The 20,935-nt window shown below is 39.7% G+C and overlaps 1 protein-coding gene across 10 annotated transcripts in view; it reads right to left on the bottom strand.

Moving 5' to 3' along the window:
• FGD3 (FYVE, RhoGEF and PH domain containing 3) overlaps positions 1-20,935 on the bottom strand; it is a 101,229-nt gene that overhangs the window by 11,034 nt on the left and 69,260 nt on the right. For 7 of the 10 annotated variants that reach the window (XM_085236040.1, XM_085236041.1, XM_085236043.1 and 4 more), the window contains 12 exons: positions 20,117-20,253; positions 18,124-18,280; positions 14,033-14,171; positions 13,153-13,211; positions 9,938-10,084; positions 9,269-9,361; positions 8,732-8,811; positions 8,256-8,286; positions 7,633-7,734; positions 4,844-4,903; positions 500-667; positions 234-356 (listed from right to left, as the gene is read on the bottom strand). In XM_085236040.1, the coding sequence (XP_085092166.1) occupies positions 234-356; positions 500-667; positions 4,844-4,903; positions 7,633-7,734; positions 8,256-8,286; positions 8,732-8,811; positions 9,269-9,361; positions 9,938-10,084; positions 13,153-13,211; positions 14,033-14,171; positions 18,124-18,280; positions 20,117-20,253 (1,296 nt within the window). The remainder of the gene's footprint in view (positions 1-233; positions 357-499; positions 668-4,843; positions 4,904-7,632; positions 7,735-8,255; positions 8,287-8,731; positions 8,812-9,268; positions 9,362-9,937; positions 10,085-13,152; positions 13,212-14,032; positions 14,172-18,123; positions 18,281-20,116; positions 20,254-20,935) is intronic. The other 3 variants (XM_085236044.1, XM_085236046.1, XM_085236047.1) reach the window with 2 other exon arrangements.

Below are 20,935 nucleotides of genomic sequence, written 5' to 3' on the forward strand. Positions count from 1 at the left end.
CCACTGATGCAGTATGTGCCTGTAAAGCAGCACAGACTACGTCACTTGAAAAAAGCAGCAGACATTTGCTCTTTTCTACCCTACCTCTGAGCCACTAAAGCACGTGGGAAGATCTGCTCTGTCAACAATCTATTTGTGCACAATCTATTTAGTTCCTGCACTGAAAAAATAAAGAATATCTTCTATGCTCTCTGCAAAAGAAACTAAAAGCCTCAATGCATTCTGAAACTTACTGCTCCACACTGCTTGCAGTGGTGCCGCCGTTTAGTGATAGAGTTAAAGCTCTCACTGCAGCTCTTGCATGCCTGCTTCTCCTTGTCCCGCTTGGACTTGGAAAATTTCCTACAGGAATCGCTCTGAAATGAAAAATACAATTGTCTGACTGAAGAAAAAAAATACACATCACAACATAACTCACAGAGCTCCCATGCTGAGAGAGCAAAGCTCCTCCTTGGGTTTCACAGTATTCAAGTAATTCTAGAGAAGAATTCATGCTAACTCTGCTAATGGCCGAAGGCGAAGGTGGAAATGCTGCTTCAGTCACTGGGTGCTCCTGGTGTGGGATTACGTGACTTCTGATCGCCAGAACCAATTCTCCGCGTCCAGCCTGACTGCTGACACCACTCCTACATCTTTCAGCCTCTCTGAGTCTCTGTCCTGATGTTCCCTGGGTACAGAGGAAAACAGCATCTTTCTGCAGAGCTATTGCAATCACCCTGGCTTGTAATGGGGACAAAACCACAAGTAATTACTTCTAATTAGACTGGATCTTTTAATTTTTACTAAATTTACAACAGCTGCTATTGCAACGTTTCAAACTTTGATACAAGCACGTGGGATGTTTTGCAATTCAGTTTGGTGAAGCACAGTCAGATGGGACTGCTCATTCAGGAAAATCACCAGACCCTCATATACATACATATTAATTGTTCAGCAATGCAAAACGCCTGCAAATCCAACACACGCACAAGCAGAGCAAAGAGTTTCACTTTTCTTGTAAAGATCCAGATGTAACCAGTACAACATTGAATTACAATAACTGAACAATGCCTTGGATGATTCACTGGCAAAATGTTCCTTTCAGACAGTATTAGAGCTCTCCAAGTAAGGCACATAATTAAGGCAACCTGATCTTCTTCTACTGACAAAGAGCAATCTACAGTCATGCTTTTTATTTGTATCACAGAAGTTGGCCAGTTTCTTATTCCAATTTTGATGATAGTGCTATTTAATTTTTTATGAGACTGCTTTTCCTTCTAGTGGCTAGGAGTGGATTCCCCTTAAGTTGTTTGATCAGAACACTACATCACTGGCAAACATTATTTTCTCCTCTTCTTAAAAGTCAACATTTGAACACAGAATAAAAAGCTTTTTGATTCTTCTATTAACGACAATTTCATCTGTGTTATTAGAACTGCAAGAGCATGAATGAAGCCACCATTTAAGCTTGCAAGCAGTTACTAGAAGATAATCTTGAAGAATACTAACCAAAAAAATCAGTTTTTGGCTTTTGATTGATACCTTCATATGCCTGCATAGGAAAAATGCTGAAGCTCCTCTAATATGAACTGAATGTACTGCTTACGTGGAAGTTGGTTTACTTGATTTGAACTTCAACAGGAATATCCATCGGCACACCTACGCATGCTTCTGTAGTACAGAAATGACTGCAGTTGAGTATTTCCTTCAAGGGTTCTTATATTTGACTTCTCATCAACGTGAAACACTCTGGGCAGTGCTCAATTTCAGAAATACACAACCCATGTATTTGACAAAGGAAAGAAAACTGAAAAGCTAGTCTATTAGGTCTGGTTTATGTTATGACAGCTATGCACTGGGCTTTAACTGGACAGATTTTAATTTGTGCTGTAGCAAACAGCAAGCTTTTGATACAAATTTCACTGATCCAAAAAGGCCCTGTATGAAGAGCTCCCCAGGTGTTTGATAAATACCACCATGTTCCTTAACACTTCCCAACATGATGACAATACAGTAAGAATACAGGAGTCTGAAACACTGCTAGTGTGGCTGCAGGAAAGATAATAAAAATGAAAACGTATTTTCTTTACAACTTGACAAATTCGAGAAGAAAAACACTGAATACATCTTATTTAACTGCTGACACTGGGAAAGAAGTGAGACGTCCTTTACTTTCAATCCCTGTGGAAAGCAACAGACACTGCTGCACAGGCAATCAGCCATCTCACCCAGTGATGGCTCAGGAGGTTGACACCACCACGTAAACCATCTGAAAAGAGAGGTTTTTTGTAGTAAACAAGGAAATGCACTGTAATTCACAGACCCCATCTGTCAAAAGTCACTTTGCATCTGAGTCATTTATTACTCAAATGACATTTACTGTTGATGTGTGTTGAAAGGGAAACTAAAGCTGCCCTAGCCTCAACTGGTTTCTTGATACGTACTTAAATAATCACTGGATTTGTCTTTCTTGATGTACCCAGTCCTGTTTTGAAGTCAGTGGAAAAAAAACACACAAAATCTGTTCATAGCCGGAATCTACACCGGTTTATTTCAGACTGGACTGTTTTGGTCACTCATTGGCATTAAACTCTCTAAATCTTGGCAAATGTTTTCACTTTCCTCAGCCTTTAAAATTCTGGTGGAAAAAGTGGATAGGTACAACCCATGCCTAGGACTGTAATGTTTGCAAGGTCAGGGTCTGTGGCTGGAGTGCTTAGGAAAGCAGACATCAAATCAGTAGTGTGATGTGGAGAAGCAGAGAAGAAACACCAGAGCTCAGAGGAACAGCAAGAAACACAGTGGGCTCAGCAGACTGTTTTCTGTTGTTTATTACTTGTAATGTATTTCAGTTTGTTCCAACAGCCAGCCTCAATGCTGCACACACAACATGCACAAGGCTGATGAGGCTCTTATGGGCAGATACATGAAAAGATGTTTTCAATCTTTTTTTTCCCTCATATGCTTACATAGCTGCATATTTCCCTGTTACAAATTACATGTTTGCAGACACCCGCAGTGGGGCAGAACACCATCAGGTACTTCTGGAAATGCTGAATATATGTGAGAAATTAAAATCCTTTGTGTATTTCATACTTTGCAATACAACTGAAGTATTTAGCTTGTTTCTCTATATGCCAATGTCATACACGCAAGACAATGTTCCAATGGGCTGTACTTTCCTTTTGCAAACAGGAAGTTTAGCATTAAGCCACATAAACTGTGCACTACAGCAAACAGCCACCACATATTGCACAACAAGCAGGTTACACCTTCTGCTTTGTTTTTATTGCCTGATTGTGATAACATGCAACGCTAAGGAAATGCCAGCAGATTCTTCAGACTCAGCAAAACCACAGGAAGGAGGTATCAGTTTGCTGACCACCACTACCACCAAGTGGTTTGCATGTGGAAGCTGTGAAGCTCAAAATGTACTTGCTCATAAAGTCACTGAAATGCTTCTTTTAAAGGGATGTCATTAAAATTATTATTATTTTTTTTTATAAAACTTCAACTTACATCTGAATTCATTGCTCATGCTAACATGATCCATATATATATATATATATTATGTATATTTAGCTTTGAGATGTTAATGTATATTTATTTCAGGAATTAAAACTTTCTTTTAATATGCAACTTAACAAAAGAGATTTAATGTGTCACAATACACTATGCAAATCACTGACATGAATATCTACAATCAACCAGAAGGATCTCAGTATGTTATCTAGCTACAACTAAAGTGTGTTTATCCCACAGGCCAACAGAAGTGTTTAAGTACCATTCAGGCAATTTTTTTCGTAGTTACTTCCCTATAGCAACTGCAACTAAATCAACAGGGCCACTAATTGTAAAGGTGGCCATAAATAAATAAAAAATGCTTATTGCAAATAGGAAGTGTAAACAAATAATAAATAGCAACAAGTACACTGATGAATACATTCACTTTAATAACCTCGTTAGAACAGGTCAGGCTGCTGGTGTGTTTAACAGCGTTCCACTGATAGTTTGTAAACTTTACCGATAGGTCACAGCCTTGGAGAGAGATTCAGAGAAGCCTTCTAAGTAGCTCCAGCTAATGTATAATATCCTATAGTATGTCTCACTGTTGGTTTTTTGTGATTGTTGTTCCTGTGTTTCTCAGTAAATTTCAGCTGACCCCAAGGCATTTCCTGAAAATCTATTATTCTCTGAAAATACTTTAGAAGGGAAAGATATGAACACTAAAAAAATAAATACATAAAAATAGACTTTACTAAGGACTCAATCCTCTTTTTGAAGCAGTGCTTATCTTGCTCAGAAGCAATCACAGATGTTATAAGGGCAAAATGAAAAATACCTTTTTCTAAATATATCTCACCTTTGCAGCAACCAATCACTGGCAGGCCAGAGATGTACAAAGGCACTATCAACTACTCCTCTGTATTGGCAGAAATACAGAAAGCATGCTATGAATGCAATCCTCATCAAAATTTGGTTGTGGAGGTGAAATGCTGACTTGTACAAAATGTCAGCATTAACCAGTCTGGCTTCCTTTTGTTCTCATCCCCACAAGCATTCAGTATAGCTCCCCATCAGAACTTAAAAAACCACAACCCTACAACAGTAACAATCAGCATCCCTCACGCTAGGTTCACCACTGGTGCAGCACGTACCAGGAAAGGAGGATTTACACCCCTGATGGTGCAAAGCCCTGCGAATAGCTGGGAGTACCACTCACGCAAGAAGTTCAGGACAGCACAGCTGCATCAACTAACAATGGAATATAAACCAATACGCTGAAACATTTCTGATTTTTTCCTGATGAAAAAGAAACATAAAGCACCCCACACTAACAAAGTATTAGTTTTTGATTACTTACCCCTCCAAATGCACCACTGTCTGCTCCTGGCATCGATTCCACAGAGCTCGTACTTGCTATCTGAGGGAAACACAGCAACACAGAACAACTTGAACACAGACAATCTAAAAATCACAATTTAATCAACAGAAGCACTGCCAACTCTCATATCTCAGGGATGTCACTCAGTTCTCTACATCTTTTCCTTGCCACGTACTATGAGCCTCCACTCTTCTGAGATCAAGCAGCGGTAAAACAGGTTATTTTCCTGTGGAATATTTTTATATACTTAAAAATAACAACAACAAACTTTTTCTTGAAATGCTGCAGATGAAAATGAAGTGCAGAGAAACGAGTGTCCACTTTCTGTAGGAACTAAGCCACAAAGGGCTCTGAAGCTTTCTGTAAAGATGTCTTCAAAAGATCACAGTGGCAGTAACCCTGCTAGAGACTGACTGGCAATGACACTGAATTATTTCCCTCTTGACAGGTGGGACTTTATTACCATTCCTCTTAGATGTATTGTAGAAGTGTCCAAACTGACAGCCTCACTGGATTGCACTTAGGCAGACTATGTAAGAGATAAGCAGTAACCATGAAAAACAGAAAATGCACAGTGAAGAGAGAGAGCAAGGGAGTGACAGAGACATGCTCTTTTCAACAGGCTCTGGGTGGTGGTTTTTTTTTTTTAAAGGAAATCTTAGTGAGAACAATATTACCAGGAACCATTACTGCTGTATATTATTGCATAGGGATAATCTCAAGAATAGGTCCAAATGTCAGACACTGCCAAAGCTCTTTACCTACATGAAAGTGTAAATCTTCTGTAGGTGATTCATAGGCAAAAGATCAACCCTCAATGGCTGTATGATACTATGTAAGTCAGTAGGGAAAACAAAAGCACGTAAGGATCGCGTGCAAAGGCATGCAGCAGACACACAACTGAAATTAATCATGAGCACTGTAACATATCAAATGTACAGCCAAGGATGGGAGAAAAGCAATTTGGCAATTTTTCTACAAGCTTATTATAACCAGAGCCCCATTTCTAGTAGCTGTTACAGATCTAGCCTGGAATTCACGAGAGCATCTGTATTTCTTGACTCTTGAGAGTGAAAAAGGAACATTATTGTCATTTTTTCCTCTGAAGCATGCTGCCCAGTATCCTACCAAGATGATGAGGTATGTATGGTAGACGCTGCTCACAGAAGCATACTGCTACACAGAATGCTCTCAATTTGTCCAGTTTTCCTTACGGAATTACATCCATCTCTTTTTAACTGACAGCAATTTCTGGTACTTTTAGCCTTGACATCAGTATTCAAAGCTCATTATCCAGATTAGATTATCTCCTAAAAATACAGGTTAATATTCTGACATAAAAAAAATTAATGTGCATACTATGATCGTATCACAGCCAAGAGATAAACCAGAACTCTGTCCTGCTTCAGTTTTATGAACAACTGGGGTATAAACATGAGGCTACACTGTTAACACAGAAACAAAATAAAACAGGATTTACAAAGCAAGATAAGTTATGAAGTTGAACAGACACTGTCTTAATTAGATAGAGAGAAGTATGCCTATTAGTTTGCCTATTAGAAAAAGGTTTTTTCCATCAGAGCATCAATGGTTCTGAAGGCAGCCAGGACTTAAGAATACAGACACAGACTGATTATTTTGCAATTTTGTCAGAGTATTTTTAGCTGACAAATAGTTCAAGATCAGCAAGCTATATAGCACATTTTGAAAACACACTATCATTGGCCACTGTAAGTGATGTGATCATAAACCCTGGAGATTTGCAAAGATCTATGCTGCCAGTCTGTGACTTGCGCTGGGATGAAAGAAACGTCTAACAACATCCAACATCTCTCTCGAGTCCCCTGGGAAATCAGTTAAACAAAAATCCAGCATTACAGAGTCAGAGACAGATCAGGGAAGTGGAGGTTCCTATGACTATTACACACAATATAAAAGTTGGGGAGGGAAGGGGTAAAAAGATAAAAAGGTTCCCAGAGTTTAATCTCTCCAGATAGATCCTGTGCTCCAAGATCTTACAACTTTGACCACTGATGACATCAACACAGGCAGTTCTGCATCAAAATCCCCAAAATTTCCCTCTACCAGGTACTTTCCTCTTTAGATTTTAAGCAATTATGGTTTAGGTTATTAACATAATTCTGAAGTTAAATGAAGAGAGATTGTCATGGCCTCCATGCGACTACTTCCAAAAACAACATTCCTAGCAAACACAGCACAGAGAATTCACTCCAGTTTCAAGACTATTAAACATTCGAGACTATTCCGCATATGTGGTTGAAGAGTTGAACCTTTCTGAAATAGACAGTATTGTTAAGATCCCCATAAAAAGCATTTATTTCAACTGCTTAGAACTTTTTCAGTAATAAAAAAAGAAGAAGAAAAAAATAAGTAAAAAAAATACATCTCTGAGGAGATGGGGAAAGGTAATGAAGGAAATCTCCCAGGCACACAGACATCATTCCAGACAGCCAACCACTCATAACACTGAAGAATTACACCTGTTATGCTAAATGAGCCACTCATCTGGAAAACATGACTGATAGGTCTCTTGCACTGAATTACCCTGGGTAATTTATTCCATACCTGCATGGTTGAATAACTATGACTGATATGCATTTGAGAGCCAGAGAAGTAGAGCTGACTGTACTGTAATGTAAAACAAAACCAAGAAATAAGACGACAGTATTTGAAACTTAGCTGAATAACTGCAGTTCAACTGTCAGTGTAACTGGTACAGCAAAGAAGAATTAAGCACTCATACTTACTGATGAATCAGGAAGATGTTCCTCTTCTTGAGAAAAAGAGCTATTGAAAGCTCTAAAGGTTTCACTGTTCTGTTTGTGCTTTTCAATTGTTGCTTGGATGACCTGAAATAAATATGCCAGAGAAGACAAAATGTATTACAAAAGGAGCCTTAGAAAAACTTATATTAAAAAATATTTTAAAATTATCATAGGAGAAGTTTAGAGTCATCATTCTATTGAAAACCCCTTTCACTTGCAGAAATGAAATTTGAAATTTAAGAACTTTTAAAACAACTGTGAATGGCATTGTTAATTCACCACCATGAACTCAAAAACTAAGAACACTATTAGTGTTTCTTGTAAGTGAGACTGCAAGAATACAATCTCTTCACTTTCTTCTCTCGCTGCATTTCAGGATTGCAGCACATGGGGCCCCTTTGAAGCCTCTGCTCACTACAGTGAGGCAGTATTCAGCAGGGGACACTGAGGGGAGCACTAGATTCTCTGTAATCAGCTTTTCCATATGGGACTACTCTGCTTCCTCACACAGCCTCATTTGTACAGAAACCCAAAAGATCATTTTAAAATCAGAAGGTGCTGACTGCAAGGCGATTTCATCCATTTAGGATTGTTTTTATATTAACCTGAATCCATTCCCTCTTCTCTTCTTCAGTCCTGTTAAGACAAAAGAAAAAAAATAAATCAGACATCAACATTCTACTCTCAATATTTTCATTAAGTCCAAGTACTGACACCCTCACAGCTTTATATGCATAAATATTTTAACCTTTATATCTTCTACTTTATAAAAATTATTAGTAGTTATTGACCTTAATTATTACCAGACAAAATATCTGCCAAAAATGTTTGAATTATTACTATAGCAGAATCTAAAAACACTTCTATAAACATCTTACACACTGAACAAAGCCAATCAACATGACACTTTAACATACTGACTGAGTGAAGGCCAACAAACTCTCCTGCGTATCTGAATGAATCATCTCATATGCTCATCTTCTGGTTTAAAGCTATATCCTGCTAACCCAGCCATATAACCTACATCATAAATTTGTACATAAATATTCACCAAGCCCAAAAGCCAGAACAAGCACCGTACCTGGCTTGTAGTTCCAGTGATCTCTTTTTTCCTGTTATTGAAAATGTGTGAGCCACATTTTGCTTGGCAATTTCTTGGACCTGCCAAAAGAACACATCAACTTCTTACTTGTCTTCACCTTCTTTCAGTCATTTTAATGACTTAAAAGTATATTAGTTATTTGAAATGCTTAGCTGAAAGGATCACTCTGAATACAATACAAAGGTAGAAAAAACAAAGGATTATTTTAGTAATTATTTAGTAATTGTCTCACTACAAAACCTCTGAACCTGCAGTGTTTCCCTGTAACAGAGAGGAAAAAAAAGGGCTCCAGAGTCAGCTAGGCAATGAATGAAAGCTTTCAACCAAACACTATTTGCTTACCTTTACTTTATTACCTGGTAATAATAACTATAAAAAAAGAGAACCAAAGCTGGATTTTAATTGTTTATGTATTTCTATACAGTCAGATTTTTTTTAGATTCAGATGGGATCTGGCACTATCTATTGGAGAAGCAAGTCTAAGCATTAAAAACAGTGAAAGGAAGAGAGACAAACCTGCAGTCCTCCAATGTCCATCTTTTCTCGAACACTGAACTTCTGGCCTATCAGCCTGAGTTTTGGCACACAGTACAGCACCATGCTGTTAAACTGTAACAAGGAAGATATTTAAGTTGAAGAGCTCCATGTAGGACACAGACTGCATTTTGACAATCTGGGACTCCGGCACACCTTATTCGATAATGTAATTAACAGGGAGAGATTTAAGAAGCTGGAGTCACACCATTACTTGAAAAAGGTGGACAAATAGAAACGTGCCACCTGCCCACTTCTTCCTCTAACACTACGTGCTCACTCTGGTACCAATTCAATTGTCTTAAAAGCAAAGATGATCTATTCTGCCAGTATCAGAGAAGCTGGCCAACTCGCTCAGCAGTGTGGGACAGCTGAAATGCCCCCTCAGAAGCACACCACAGAAGTGCAGCCTCTGAAAGGCTCGTATGGCACAGATCCTTTTAAGCCTGACAAGCCATTGGCAAAGGCGTGAGCACGGAAGGAGGAAGGAAATCCTCGAGGAAAAAGCATCAAGAGCAAATTGCTGCTCAGAGGAAGGAATAGCTGGGCTCAGTTACTGAAAGCTTTTTGTGCGGTGATTAGAGAGATGGAAGTGTATCAATTCACAGCACAACTCTGAAAATAAAAGAGCAGCAATAAAAAAAAACTCACCAGGAATAAATACCTATCCTGTGCTGTGCCATTCTTTGCTGAAAGTTTCTGAATGTGTCCTTCTTTAATGAGCTCATTGGCTGGGTTAACAATATCCTCTTCACCACCGAGTCTCTCATAGACTTCCAAAAGCTTGTGCATCTTTTCCTGAAATTACAGAACCCCCAAAATTAAAATCTATACCTATATTTCACTTGGCCTATCACCCACAGCATCTTTTTCTGAGATAAGAGTAAATAAGCAGGAAAGAAAACGTTCTTTCAGTTCTGATATAGCTTTGTGTTCAAGAACTAATATCTTTTCCATGCTCCAATGCTCTTTCCCTCTCGGTCTTAGTCACTTGTGAGTTATAATTGGATTACACTACTTTAATGATATTTTTTAAACAACATATTGGTATCAATCTATTTGATATTTTTAGATAATCAATAATAAATATATAGCACTGGAAGAAACATCATGAGGTTGAGTAAAGTCACTTGAAGAACTGAATGCAAACGTGTTACCAAGTTGTTTTCAAGTCTGAATTTGTTAATTCAGTTTCGATTCAACATTTCAGAGTAAGATTTCTGCTATCGTAGGATCATTTTTCAGCTTTTGAGAAGTTTCACCTCTTGTACTGTTACTGGCACAACGGTAGGCAGGTCTCCTTTAAGAAGCACCATCACATTCTGAATTTATAACCTACGTGCAAAACCTCAGCTCCACAGGGAACCCCAGTGCCATGGCTGCAGTCCTACACAGGTGCCTCTCTAGCAAAAAATAAGCTTATGAAATAGGCCTAAATACACTTCAAAATATTTTCACGTCATTCTGCATCCTTCCATCTTAGCCAAAAATCTTTATGAAAGGGTTAGCTTTTCCTTTTCAGCAAAGCAGTATTTATTCTCAATGCTAAAGTCCTTCTACACAGAATTTAAATGGATAAAAGTAACCCGCTTGCAGCTGCTATACTAAGTAATGCAGCAGCTCTAACAAGTCAACATAGCAAAAGTGCTTAAATCTTACTACTGAGCAAAAGCATTTGGAAACGCTTTGCTTTCAACCACAGGCTGGACAGATATGCTCCAAACTGCACTGTAAGCAAATGGTCAGAAAGTGATACAAATACACACAGAAAATACCACCAAACACATCTGTAAACCACGCCTCAACCTATATGCAGATTCAGCTGGATCTCAGGCCTTCAGACCCTTTCCTCATTTCCATTTGACACAAACTATTTCACTATGAACGTACACCACATTAACTTCTATGCTAATCAATTCATCTATCAAAACAAACCAAAATGACAACTAAACAAATAAATTTAAATAAACACACTGCAAAACAGAATGGAATGGAGGTGGGGGTAGACTCCAACAAGGAAAGCACCTAAGTCCCGAGGGCCAGTAGACTTTTTCCAGCAAACTGGAAAGTGAGGCAAAGGCTTCACTAATTCAAAGAAAATGTAATGCATCAGACTACTTTTCTGGAGGAATGACTGGGATACTAAGAGCAGGTCCAAAACGCGAGGGACATCTGTCCAGCTAGGAGAAGATACTTCAAAAAGATCGTTTTGGAAGCATGATTTATTTCTTCCTCAACAGGAGGAAGCAGCCAACACGAATGCTAGCCTTCAGATACTTTGCTATGGCCTTTGCTTTTCTTTTGTTTGGCTCTGACCCCACACAGCTGCTCACATCGTCCCAGGGCTTCGCAGAGGTGTGTGCAGGACGTACCCCACAGCTGGGGCTGCTCAGGCAAACAGTGAGCAGAGCAGGAATGGGGCAACCACAGAGTCAAATCTGAAAGTCTTACTTGGATGATTTTCATTTGAGTCCTTGCTCAGGTAAAATCTATTAATTATAGAAGAAATCCATGTAATGAGACTTCAGGTTCTCATCAGCAAGGGGGTATAAAATTATCACAGCAGCTTTTCCTTTTTTGCATACTACCAGAAAAGCATCCCATGTGGAATGCAACAGCCTGGTGCCTGTGCAGGGAAAGGACCCAGCAACACAGTCATTACTTAAGGACTTGCTCAAGACCCAAAACCCGAAACATTTCCACTGAAATCTATCTTGAACAAGAGAACATGCAAGACTTAAATAGAAGTAGACAGTTTCAAAATAGGTTTTCTCTGAGACATAGTGAAAACAGACACCAGTTGGTTACTTCCCATAACAGCCCCAGGAAGGACAGACTCATGGCATCCTGACAGCCCCAGAGGGCACCCAGCAGAATCATGTACTGTTGCCCAGCCCTGATACCAAGAACAACTCAAACCACTTGGTTTCTAAAATAGAACTTATAAAAAGGCTGAAAGGGAAGATGGAGGGGAAAAGAATCAATATATGTAAACAAACCAAAGTGAGAACAAAAAAAAATAGGAAAGATCTTCCTTTTAATTTTGTTCTATCCTATGACATTTCTTGATAAAGACAATGTTTTAAAAGGACAGAACAAAGAAATAAGGATCTGATATGGAAGAGGATATAAACCTTGTAATCTATGAACGATCACGGAGTGTTAAGCCTGATAAGGGGTGTTTTAGATCTGTAAGAGATAGAAGGCCCCGAGGCACTTGGGTCTAAAAAACGAGGTAATATCTGTAACTGTCAAATCATTTAATTTGTTGGCAGCACTGTAGCAGCTCTGTGTGCAAAACGTACACAAATATTCAGCATAAAAGGCCTCAAAAAAATAAAAAAAAAAGTGCAGAGTTTGTGTTGTAAGATTGGCTTCAAAATCTCCATTCTCTTAAGCTGCCCAACCTGAAGCATAGCTTATCATGGCTACTACTGATACATTCTAATCTCTTCTCTATGCAGTTAAAATAAGCCAAAATTCAACTAAAACAACCTCCATTCCAGAAGGACTTAAGAAATTAAGAAAATCTGCAAGGACACCTTATGAATAGACTGATTTGAGGTACTTTAAACATTTTCAGTGAAAAGCAAGTAATGATTTTATGAAGACCTGCTTCTTCAATGCATTGTCCCCTTAAGAATAGGGAAAGTAAAATCTGGGCTGAAAAAAGAAATCACAGTAATCATAACAGGAAAATTTATGATAAAGAGAACTCTGATATCCAACTGATGTTTCAGGCCCCATAATACCATATTTGAAAATCCTCTCCAGTCTTGCTTTGCAGAGCCTCTAGCAATGGAGAATGATCAGTTCAAACTAGCATTTCCATCAAATCACAATTCTATTACACAATTTCTACTCACCATCTTTCTGATGGCAGCATTCGAATGGTTTGCTGCTGTAGATATGAGCTCCAGTGATTCTGTAATAAAGAAAGCATGCTATTACCAGATGCAATCAGAAGAAGGTACAGCATAGCTGTGTTTTTCTTCTCCCAGATTAGCGTTTTTCCTTCAGAACTGCTGTTGCAAAAGCAAGGACTGATTACACTCTGTCCTCCCTAAACTAAAGGGAAGGCTTATAAGCAGTTACATACCTAAACACTTTTGCATATTCAACTGGTACATGGATATGTATCTAATCATTTGCTATTTCTCTCCTAAAATCACACATGTGACAAAAAAAACTACCTACAGCCTAGTTCTTAAAGTCCTCACAAGCATGCTTTAAGTGCATTTTCCTAAAGAAGAGCTTGTGTGCTTAATGGTAACAAAAACTCTTGTTTAGACTGTTCCTGAAAGAAACAAGAACTCCTAGAAACCAACAGAAATACATACCTCTTGTTTCTCTATGTTAACAGTCTAACTTGCATTCCTAGGAAGAATATATATTTATAAAACCATTCATATTTTGCTCTTCCAGCTATTACAGGATATCCTCCTGTATTTGTCTTTGAATACACATCTGATTAAATAAAAATTCCAGATGTTCTACCATTAGAAGCTTCAATACTTTGTCACTGTTTACTTGCTAAACCTTCATTTAGTGCTCGAACTGACATATCAGCACCTTTCTTCTCTAGAAGAGTTCCAAAATCCCTTTGTATTAATTTGGACAATAATTTGATAAATTCAACTCTCCATTGCTACCACAGCCCTAGCTTGAACTATCTGGACATGTGAGGAAAAGAACAGTCTCCAGGATTTTATTGTGTTCATTAGACGGAGAGGAGTTTACACGTACTTTCAGCATCTTTCCTGTCTGGAGATTCTTCTGGAAGTTTCTTTAGATAGTCCTTCAGGAGAAGCTCATAACGAGGAATCCTTTGCACAGGTTCAAGCATGTGATGCTGCAGCGTCAGGTTACCACACACCTCCTGTTTCTGTAATGGAGAGAAAACAACTGCAGAAGGCTTTGGTTTTGGTCATCTTTGGTGTAAAACAGCAATGAAAAATGACCTGTATAGTTAGAGGAGCACAAAAAAAAACTTTCCAAGCTATCAGAGCTGACAGGTCTTTGTCTCATATCTCTGACATTTTCTGCAGATATATAACTTCTGTATTTTACATTTTGTATGATTCTTTGCACACTCAGAAAAGTCCTTCCCACATGTGGTATTCCCTCCCCCCACTGCCCTCAAGGATTAAATAAAACCAGAACCTCCACAGAGACACTGCTTGCTACAGCTTACTGTAAGAGCAGCAGATACGCTGCTCACACGCCATCTCGGAAGCAGTTACCCCAAATTCTCTCATTTCACTTGACCAAGGAAGGAGTTAGCTTTAGGACTGATTACACTAAATATTACCCAATAAGGCACTGAACTGCTCTGCTTGAAACAGCACTGAGTGTTGCAGTGCTTATTCTCATAGAATCCCTATGAAGTGATATTTCTATTTATAAGGAGTGGGAGGAGAAATGAGAAACGCAGTTGAAAAATAACTAACTTGCGTTTAAGCAGACAGAAAGTTTCTCTTAACGATAGTATCTCATTTCTGAATCCTACGTCAGCATCTTAACCACATACACACACAGTCCTCTCCAGACCATTATTTGTACGTCAGCTCACTGATGCTGTGTCTTGGTCTGTTTCAGTGTAAGCAGCCCCTCCACATTAATTCAGTATTCTTCTCTCAGAAAAAGGCACTTGTTTCAGGTATGTGTAGTTTTCCACATAAATATCACAGTCCAAGACACAACGCTGACTTGCCCCATTCTTGAAGCAAAGCCTGGAGATAAAGAGACGACTGTCTGGTAGAAAAACACTAGCTGTCCTTCCGGAAATTTCAAGATATTAATTTGCTATTTAAAAAAAAAAACAACATAGTGAAGAGTATTTCTGTTTATAGAAGATTAAGTGAATTTATTATCTCTTTGAGTTTTACAGCACATTTCCCAGAAAATACAACTGGGATGGAAAGAATCTGAGATTCCAGGAAGCACAGATACACAGATTTGCACAACTGCCTTAGTCCCTGGTTTATAATATTCCCCAATCCACTTACTAATACAGCCTCCATTGTCTTTTATTTCTGCAACACGATGAACCCTAACACTGAACAACAGGAAGCAGAGGAAGACATCAATTCCAGACGCATGTCGGTTGGAATAAATGTGCCAAATGAGTCTTCTACAAAAAGCCAGCAAACACAAAGTAACTGTCCCAAATACGAGAACTTTTATATTACATGATCTCTGAAACTTTACAGAGTTTGCATTACAATTCAAAAGAGGGAAGATAAACTTTTGTTCTGTATTTAATGAGTTCACATAAGAATCCGAAACACACAAATATAGATGGAAAAAGTTCTTTTTTTTGATGGCTTAGCTAGGAAACTGACAAAAGAAGAGTCCTAATAAACTTAGCAGCTATCAGGTTTTCACCCCAGTAAGTGGACGCAAAACATACAGAAAGAATGTTTATCTTTAAGAACAGCTAAAGTAAGTTTGACAAGTCGCAGTCATTCTCTCATAAGTCCTACGTGATTTTTTCTTTTCTATTTGCTCTCATTTAGGGTAATTAATAACTGTGAATGTCTATGTAAGTACTCCATTAACAGCTGGGGTAGACATTGCATTCTTGCAGGATCACAGCAGGCTTCTACTGGTATTCTGAAAAGTAGAGCTGAAGGTCATAAGAAGAGTCACATAAATGTAATTCTGCATCCTGTATGTAATTCTGTATGCTGTATAAACCCTGCAGTACTTCTTCGGTGCCATGGAGAGATGTAAAAGCCTACGGCAGCTCCACAAAATAGAAACGCAACTGCAAAATCATTTGTGTATACAAATAACACACCAGAATACCTGAAGTTTACCATATGCTAAACCAGCACTTTCTGATACACTGTAGACTTCTGTTGTGGTTCTATTAACAGAGGCTACAGCAGTTCCCAGAGTAGTGGAGAGAGAGGACACAAAGGACAACGGTTGCCTGTAAAAGTTCCTGTGGCTCCTGGTAGCCCAGAGATAGGCCAGATGAGTTGACTCAGACTTTCAGGACAAATCTTTCCCAAATTCACTATAGTTACAACAGAAGCAGAAGGTGCTGTGATGCCATAGCTAAAATAACCTACAGTGAAATACTGCCATCAGCAGACTTCAGAATCAAATCTCCTGTTGCATCCTCTGCCCTAACCCTGCCTGCCAAAGTTCTGCTAGAAGATGCACACGGTCTTGGGCAGCTGCTGATATGTTTTGCAGATAGGCAGCTAACAGGAATTATTTGTGTTGATGGCGTGCAGTGCAGATACAGAATTTCAGGGAGGGCAGCTCTCTATGTTGTAGAGAGAGCAGTCACTAACCAAATTATCCCTCAGAAAGGCATGCCAGCAGCTTGACACTAAACCAAAGACAGCAAAATGCCCACGCACACTGAAAGCACAAGTTCTTATAAGAGCTTGCACTAGAAGAGGCCTGACTTCCTCCAGAGCCCAGCTGTGCCCCTGCTTCCTCCTTCCACAGGACCAGGTCAGGGAGGGAGTGCTGGGAGCCCAGCCGGAGCCCTTGGGGACAGCAGGCAGGTGAGGAGGGCCACGGAGCCCCTTGCAGGAAAGCCAGAGCCCCAGGGGCCCAGCAGTGCCTGGGCTCAAATTCCAGCCAACAGATGCACTTAGCTGCACAGAGCCTCAGTGAGAACAGACTGGATTTAGACAGAAAAAGGTTAAGAAAAGGCCACATACAGTGAGAGTCTGGTAGAAGAAGAGATTTCCCAGTTCCTGCTGCCTTTCCTCTGCTCTTCCAAGAGGGAGCTTCTGTCTGAGAAGGCCAGCAGCCCTTACCCTCTGCACAGGGCCTCTCCTCTCCCAGCTTGCTGGGATTACTTGATTCCTGACAGCTGGCCAGCTGACAAGCTCCCATTTAGGGCAGCAGCTGTGCTCCCTGTTCAGCTTAACCCTCTCCCTGCCAGGCCTCACCTCCCCTGAAGGATGGTCCACACTCCCAGAACCTGCAGAAGGATGCTTATAGGTCTGCTCCAGTGTGCTGCATCTTCCTGCAGCTGGACCAGTGCCTGAGACAGGTCCTACAGACACACCAGAATAAGCAGAGCTCTTCCTCCTCCCCACACAGATTTCCTTACGAGTATGATCACATCAAAATCCATGCTAAGCACCCTCTGGCAGAGCTGTGGCCGTCTAGCACCATGTACAGCTTAGTGAACCTCAGAAACAACAGATCAACAAGGGTATCAGAAACCCTGACAGCTTCCTCCAGGTGGTGCCGCCGGTGATGAGCCAAAGTCAAAAGCACCAGCCTCAGAAGGAAAATGTCCACGTTAAAAACCAACACTTAGAACTAGTAATGAGAAAATGAGTTTACAAATTGATATGTTGAGTATCAGAGCAAAGGGTGCTCTGCATAAGGTAGCACACAAGGCAAGGCAGCCCACTAAAGAGGCATAAAAGTGCTCAGGAAGGACTGAGCCACCAATAATTCTTCATTCTGCTGTGTAAATATGAACAGAAAATACAACGTATGGCAAAGCTACCTCACTCTCTCCCTTAAGGAGAGAACTCACCCCATTCTCCTCACGTTCCAGGACATATATAGGTAACAAATACAGAATTCCTGAGAAAGTCCAACATAGTCAAAACTGCAAGGCAAATGGCAAAGTTTCATTCTTTAACTTCCACTTCTCCTCTTAAATACTCAAGTGGGAGAAAAAGCCAACTATGTGAAAACTCTGTGTTGCACAGCAAAAAGAGAAGAAAAGTCTGCCAGTAAAACTGTACTTCTTTTTAATTCTAAAATAGTACTGCCTTGTAGCAAAACACTGCCATGCACTGGAAATAAATGAGGATCTCAATGCCACATCAAGCTAGTTAACAACATACCTGTATATTCTGAACAACATCTTTGAAAGGAGATGACCTCTGCATGCACGTATTCACCATGTCCATTGCCCTGTCAAAGTTCTTCACGTATTCTCCATACATCTTCAGGAAAGGAGCCAGTTTCTGCAGGATGTCTCCTAACCGTGGGTTCACACTCCTATTGGAAAGAGAATGCTAAGTATAGAAATGTGTGAAAATCAATTCTATTTTAAGAGAGAATACACAATAACAGACTTCTACTGTTGTCTCCCACCCACCCAAGGAACCCAAGGAACACATCTGGACTGGCATCTCCCAGCCCAGCACCACGCCAGGCTCCCCAGGGTGGCCCCTGGTTATGTTTGGTCCCTAGGTACTACCAAGCAGCAGCAGTAAGTTCAGATGAGCCTGGAGATCTGCAAAGTCTCCATCAGTATCAACAGCTCTGCCCAAGTTCACAGTCCCAGGCAAGTAAATCCATTTGCTTTCCTCTGCAGATCTGCGTTCTTAGTTAAATTGTACATATGAGAAAACAATTGCCGTGATTTGCTAGATTCATACGACAAAGATACTGTAGTATCCTTGGGGAGCTGTGGCAGCACAGCCACCCTGCACCCTCTTTTCCCACTCAGCAGCACAGCCTGCACCACTGAAGAGCCACGTAAACCTGAAGCTGTCATTTATGGGGAGACTTCCAGAGGGCCTCTATGGGAGCTAGATGTGTAAACGACAATGAGAGCTGCATATCCAATTTTCTCATGTTCCAGTCCCCTTGACGGAACCATTTTAAGATTCCCTTCCATTTTTTCCCCAGCTTTCCTCTCTCACTGAACTCCTGACTCACAGTCTGTTTACACTAGTGCCCTTTAGCCACGGAATGAGTTCATGCCCTGCCCTGACTTCCAGTCTCTCCAGTTTTCCTTTCCTTTATTACAGCTGTCCCTATAGACACAGGTCGAGTGCAAAGGTGCTGACACTTTTTTATTCCTTCTGGATATTGATGACCTGTGAAGAAGACTGGACTCTAGCAAAAGAGATGGGAGCTCATATCTTGACTTCATCATTTAGGATAGCTGGAAAGGTCAACTTTGCTGACTTTAATATGAAATATGGTGCAGCATCAGCATTATTAGTACTTTCCACTGCAGGACATTCTGCAGCCAGCACATCATCCCAAGTCAAGGGTCCTACATTTGCATTACAATTAAATGGAGTAATAGGCAGAAAGGTTAAAACTTACTACAGTTGCCAAATTTTGATATTTGACTATTATTACTGATATTTAAAAAAGAACTATTTTCTTAAAGAAAGTATATGTACAGCGTAACAAATAATATTTATTATTTCACAGAAGGCCAGCAAATTATTGGGTGAGATCTTGTCCAATGCTGTGGTACTAAACTACAATAGAAAGAGCTGTGTAACAGATGTAAACTCATTCATGGGCACAAGGCTGTCTATCTTATCTTTCTAGATTTTCCTTTGTTTGGTTGATAAAATGCTAATTTTATAACAGTGAATTTTATATAATTGCTACATTAAAATATCAAATGGATGTGTCTCATGAAGTCTCCAACATGGCATGCAGAGTCTAGGCTGTGATATGACAATGTGTCCCTCTTTGGAAAATAACCACGTTTTTCAGTATTTCACACTGGGGACAAGATACCCATCCATGGAGCCAAAATAAGCACTTTGTTTCTTTCCTAGTACTACAATTTCACAGTACTGCAAAACAAGGACAGTGGAAATACAGTAAGAAAAATAGCTTCAATAGTACTCTGGTCTGGAACAAAATTCTCACAAAATACTCTAGAAATGCTGAGTGCTCAGGTCTACTGTATTCAGGACCAATACAGATAAAAGAGGTTTAAGAGACTCCATGCTAATGTGTTAAATAACAAGTGAACTACTGCATCAAACAATTAAAAATGCTGGAATAAAATCAGATGCCTGGGTCACTAAAGTTTCTTGAAAATATATTTTAAAAGTAATTGTACTGACAGTTACCCACCATTCTTGTGTAATTCTTGTTTTGAGCTCAGGAAGAAGAAATTGTCCGTGGAAACAATAGATAGAAGAAATATTTGAAAAGATGCCCGTTATCACTTCAGATGAAATACCTGCTTCTGACAACTTAGTGCAAAACACCTGCATGAGACAAGACAGCACCAACACAGAGTTTAAAAAATCCTGAACACAGCAGCATCAGGTTGTAGTACTACAAAGCTGACTGCCTCAGAACAGAGCCACAACATCTGACTTCTGGCACTTAGTCCCTGGGATCTCCAGCCTAAGCATTCTCAGGAGTTTCACAGAACATAAGCCCATTGTCAAACAGGGTCAGATTTATGCATAAGGGCTCACTTCTCCATTAGAAATGTCTGGGGCGGTTGTAAGTCAAAGAGATTGAAACTACTGAGAAGATGAGACATCTTGTATTTGGGAGTGTAAGCTGCAAAGAACAATCAGTCCCTGAAGAGCATTTACTGGTATTTACACGAAGCAAAATCAAGCCTTTGATTATTTTGTTTCTCTGTACGAAAATCACACTGTACTGAACAAAAGTGAAAGACACTCCCTGGATTTCTAGGGTCCTGAAACAGCCTTTGCTCATCCAGAGCAAACACTGGAAAGCTTTCCACAGAGATTGTAGGGTTGGATGGTGGCAGATGACTTTCTGAAGGCTGCAGCTTCTAACAAGATTTCTAGCTAGGTGACAGTTTGCCCTTTCTTTTTTTCTTAAGCAACATTAATCATCTTCATTTTTCCTTTGCTTTTACTGCACATTCATGTTTTTCTTTATATAATAATTACATATACCATCCAATTG

The sequence above is a fragment of the Meleagris gallopavo genome, chromosome 14 (assembly GCF_905368555.1).
Source record: "Meleagris gallopavo chromosome 14, MGAL_WU_HG_1.1, whole genome shotgun sequence".
Taxonomy (NCBI): Eukaryota; Metazoa; Chordata; class Aves; order Galliformes; family Phasianidae; genus Meleagris; species Meleagris gallopavo.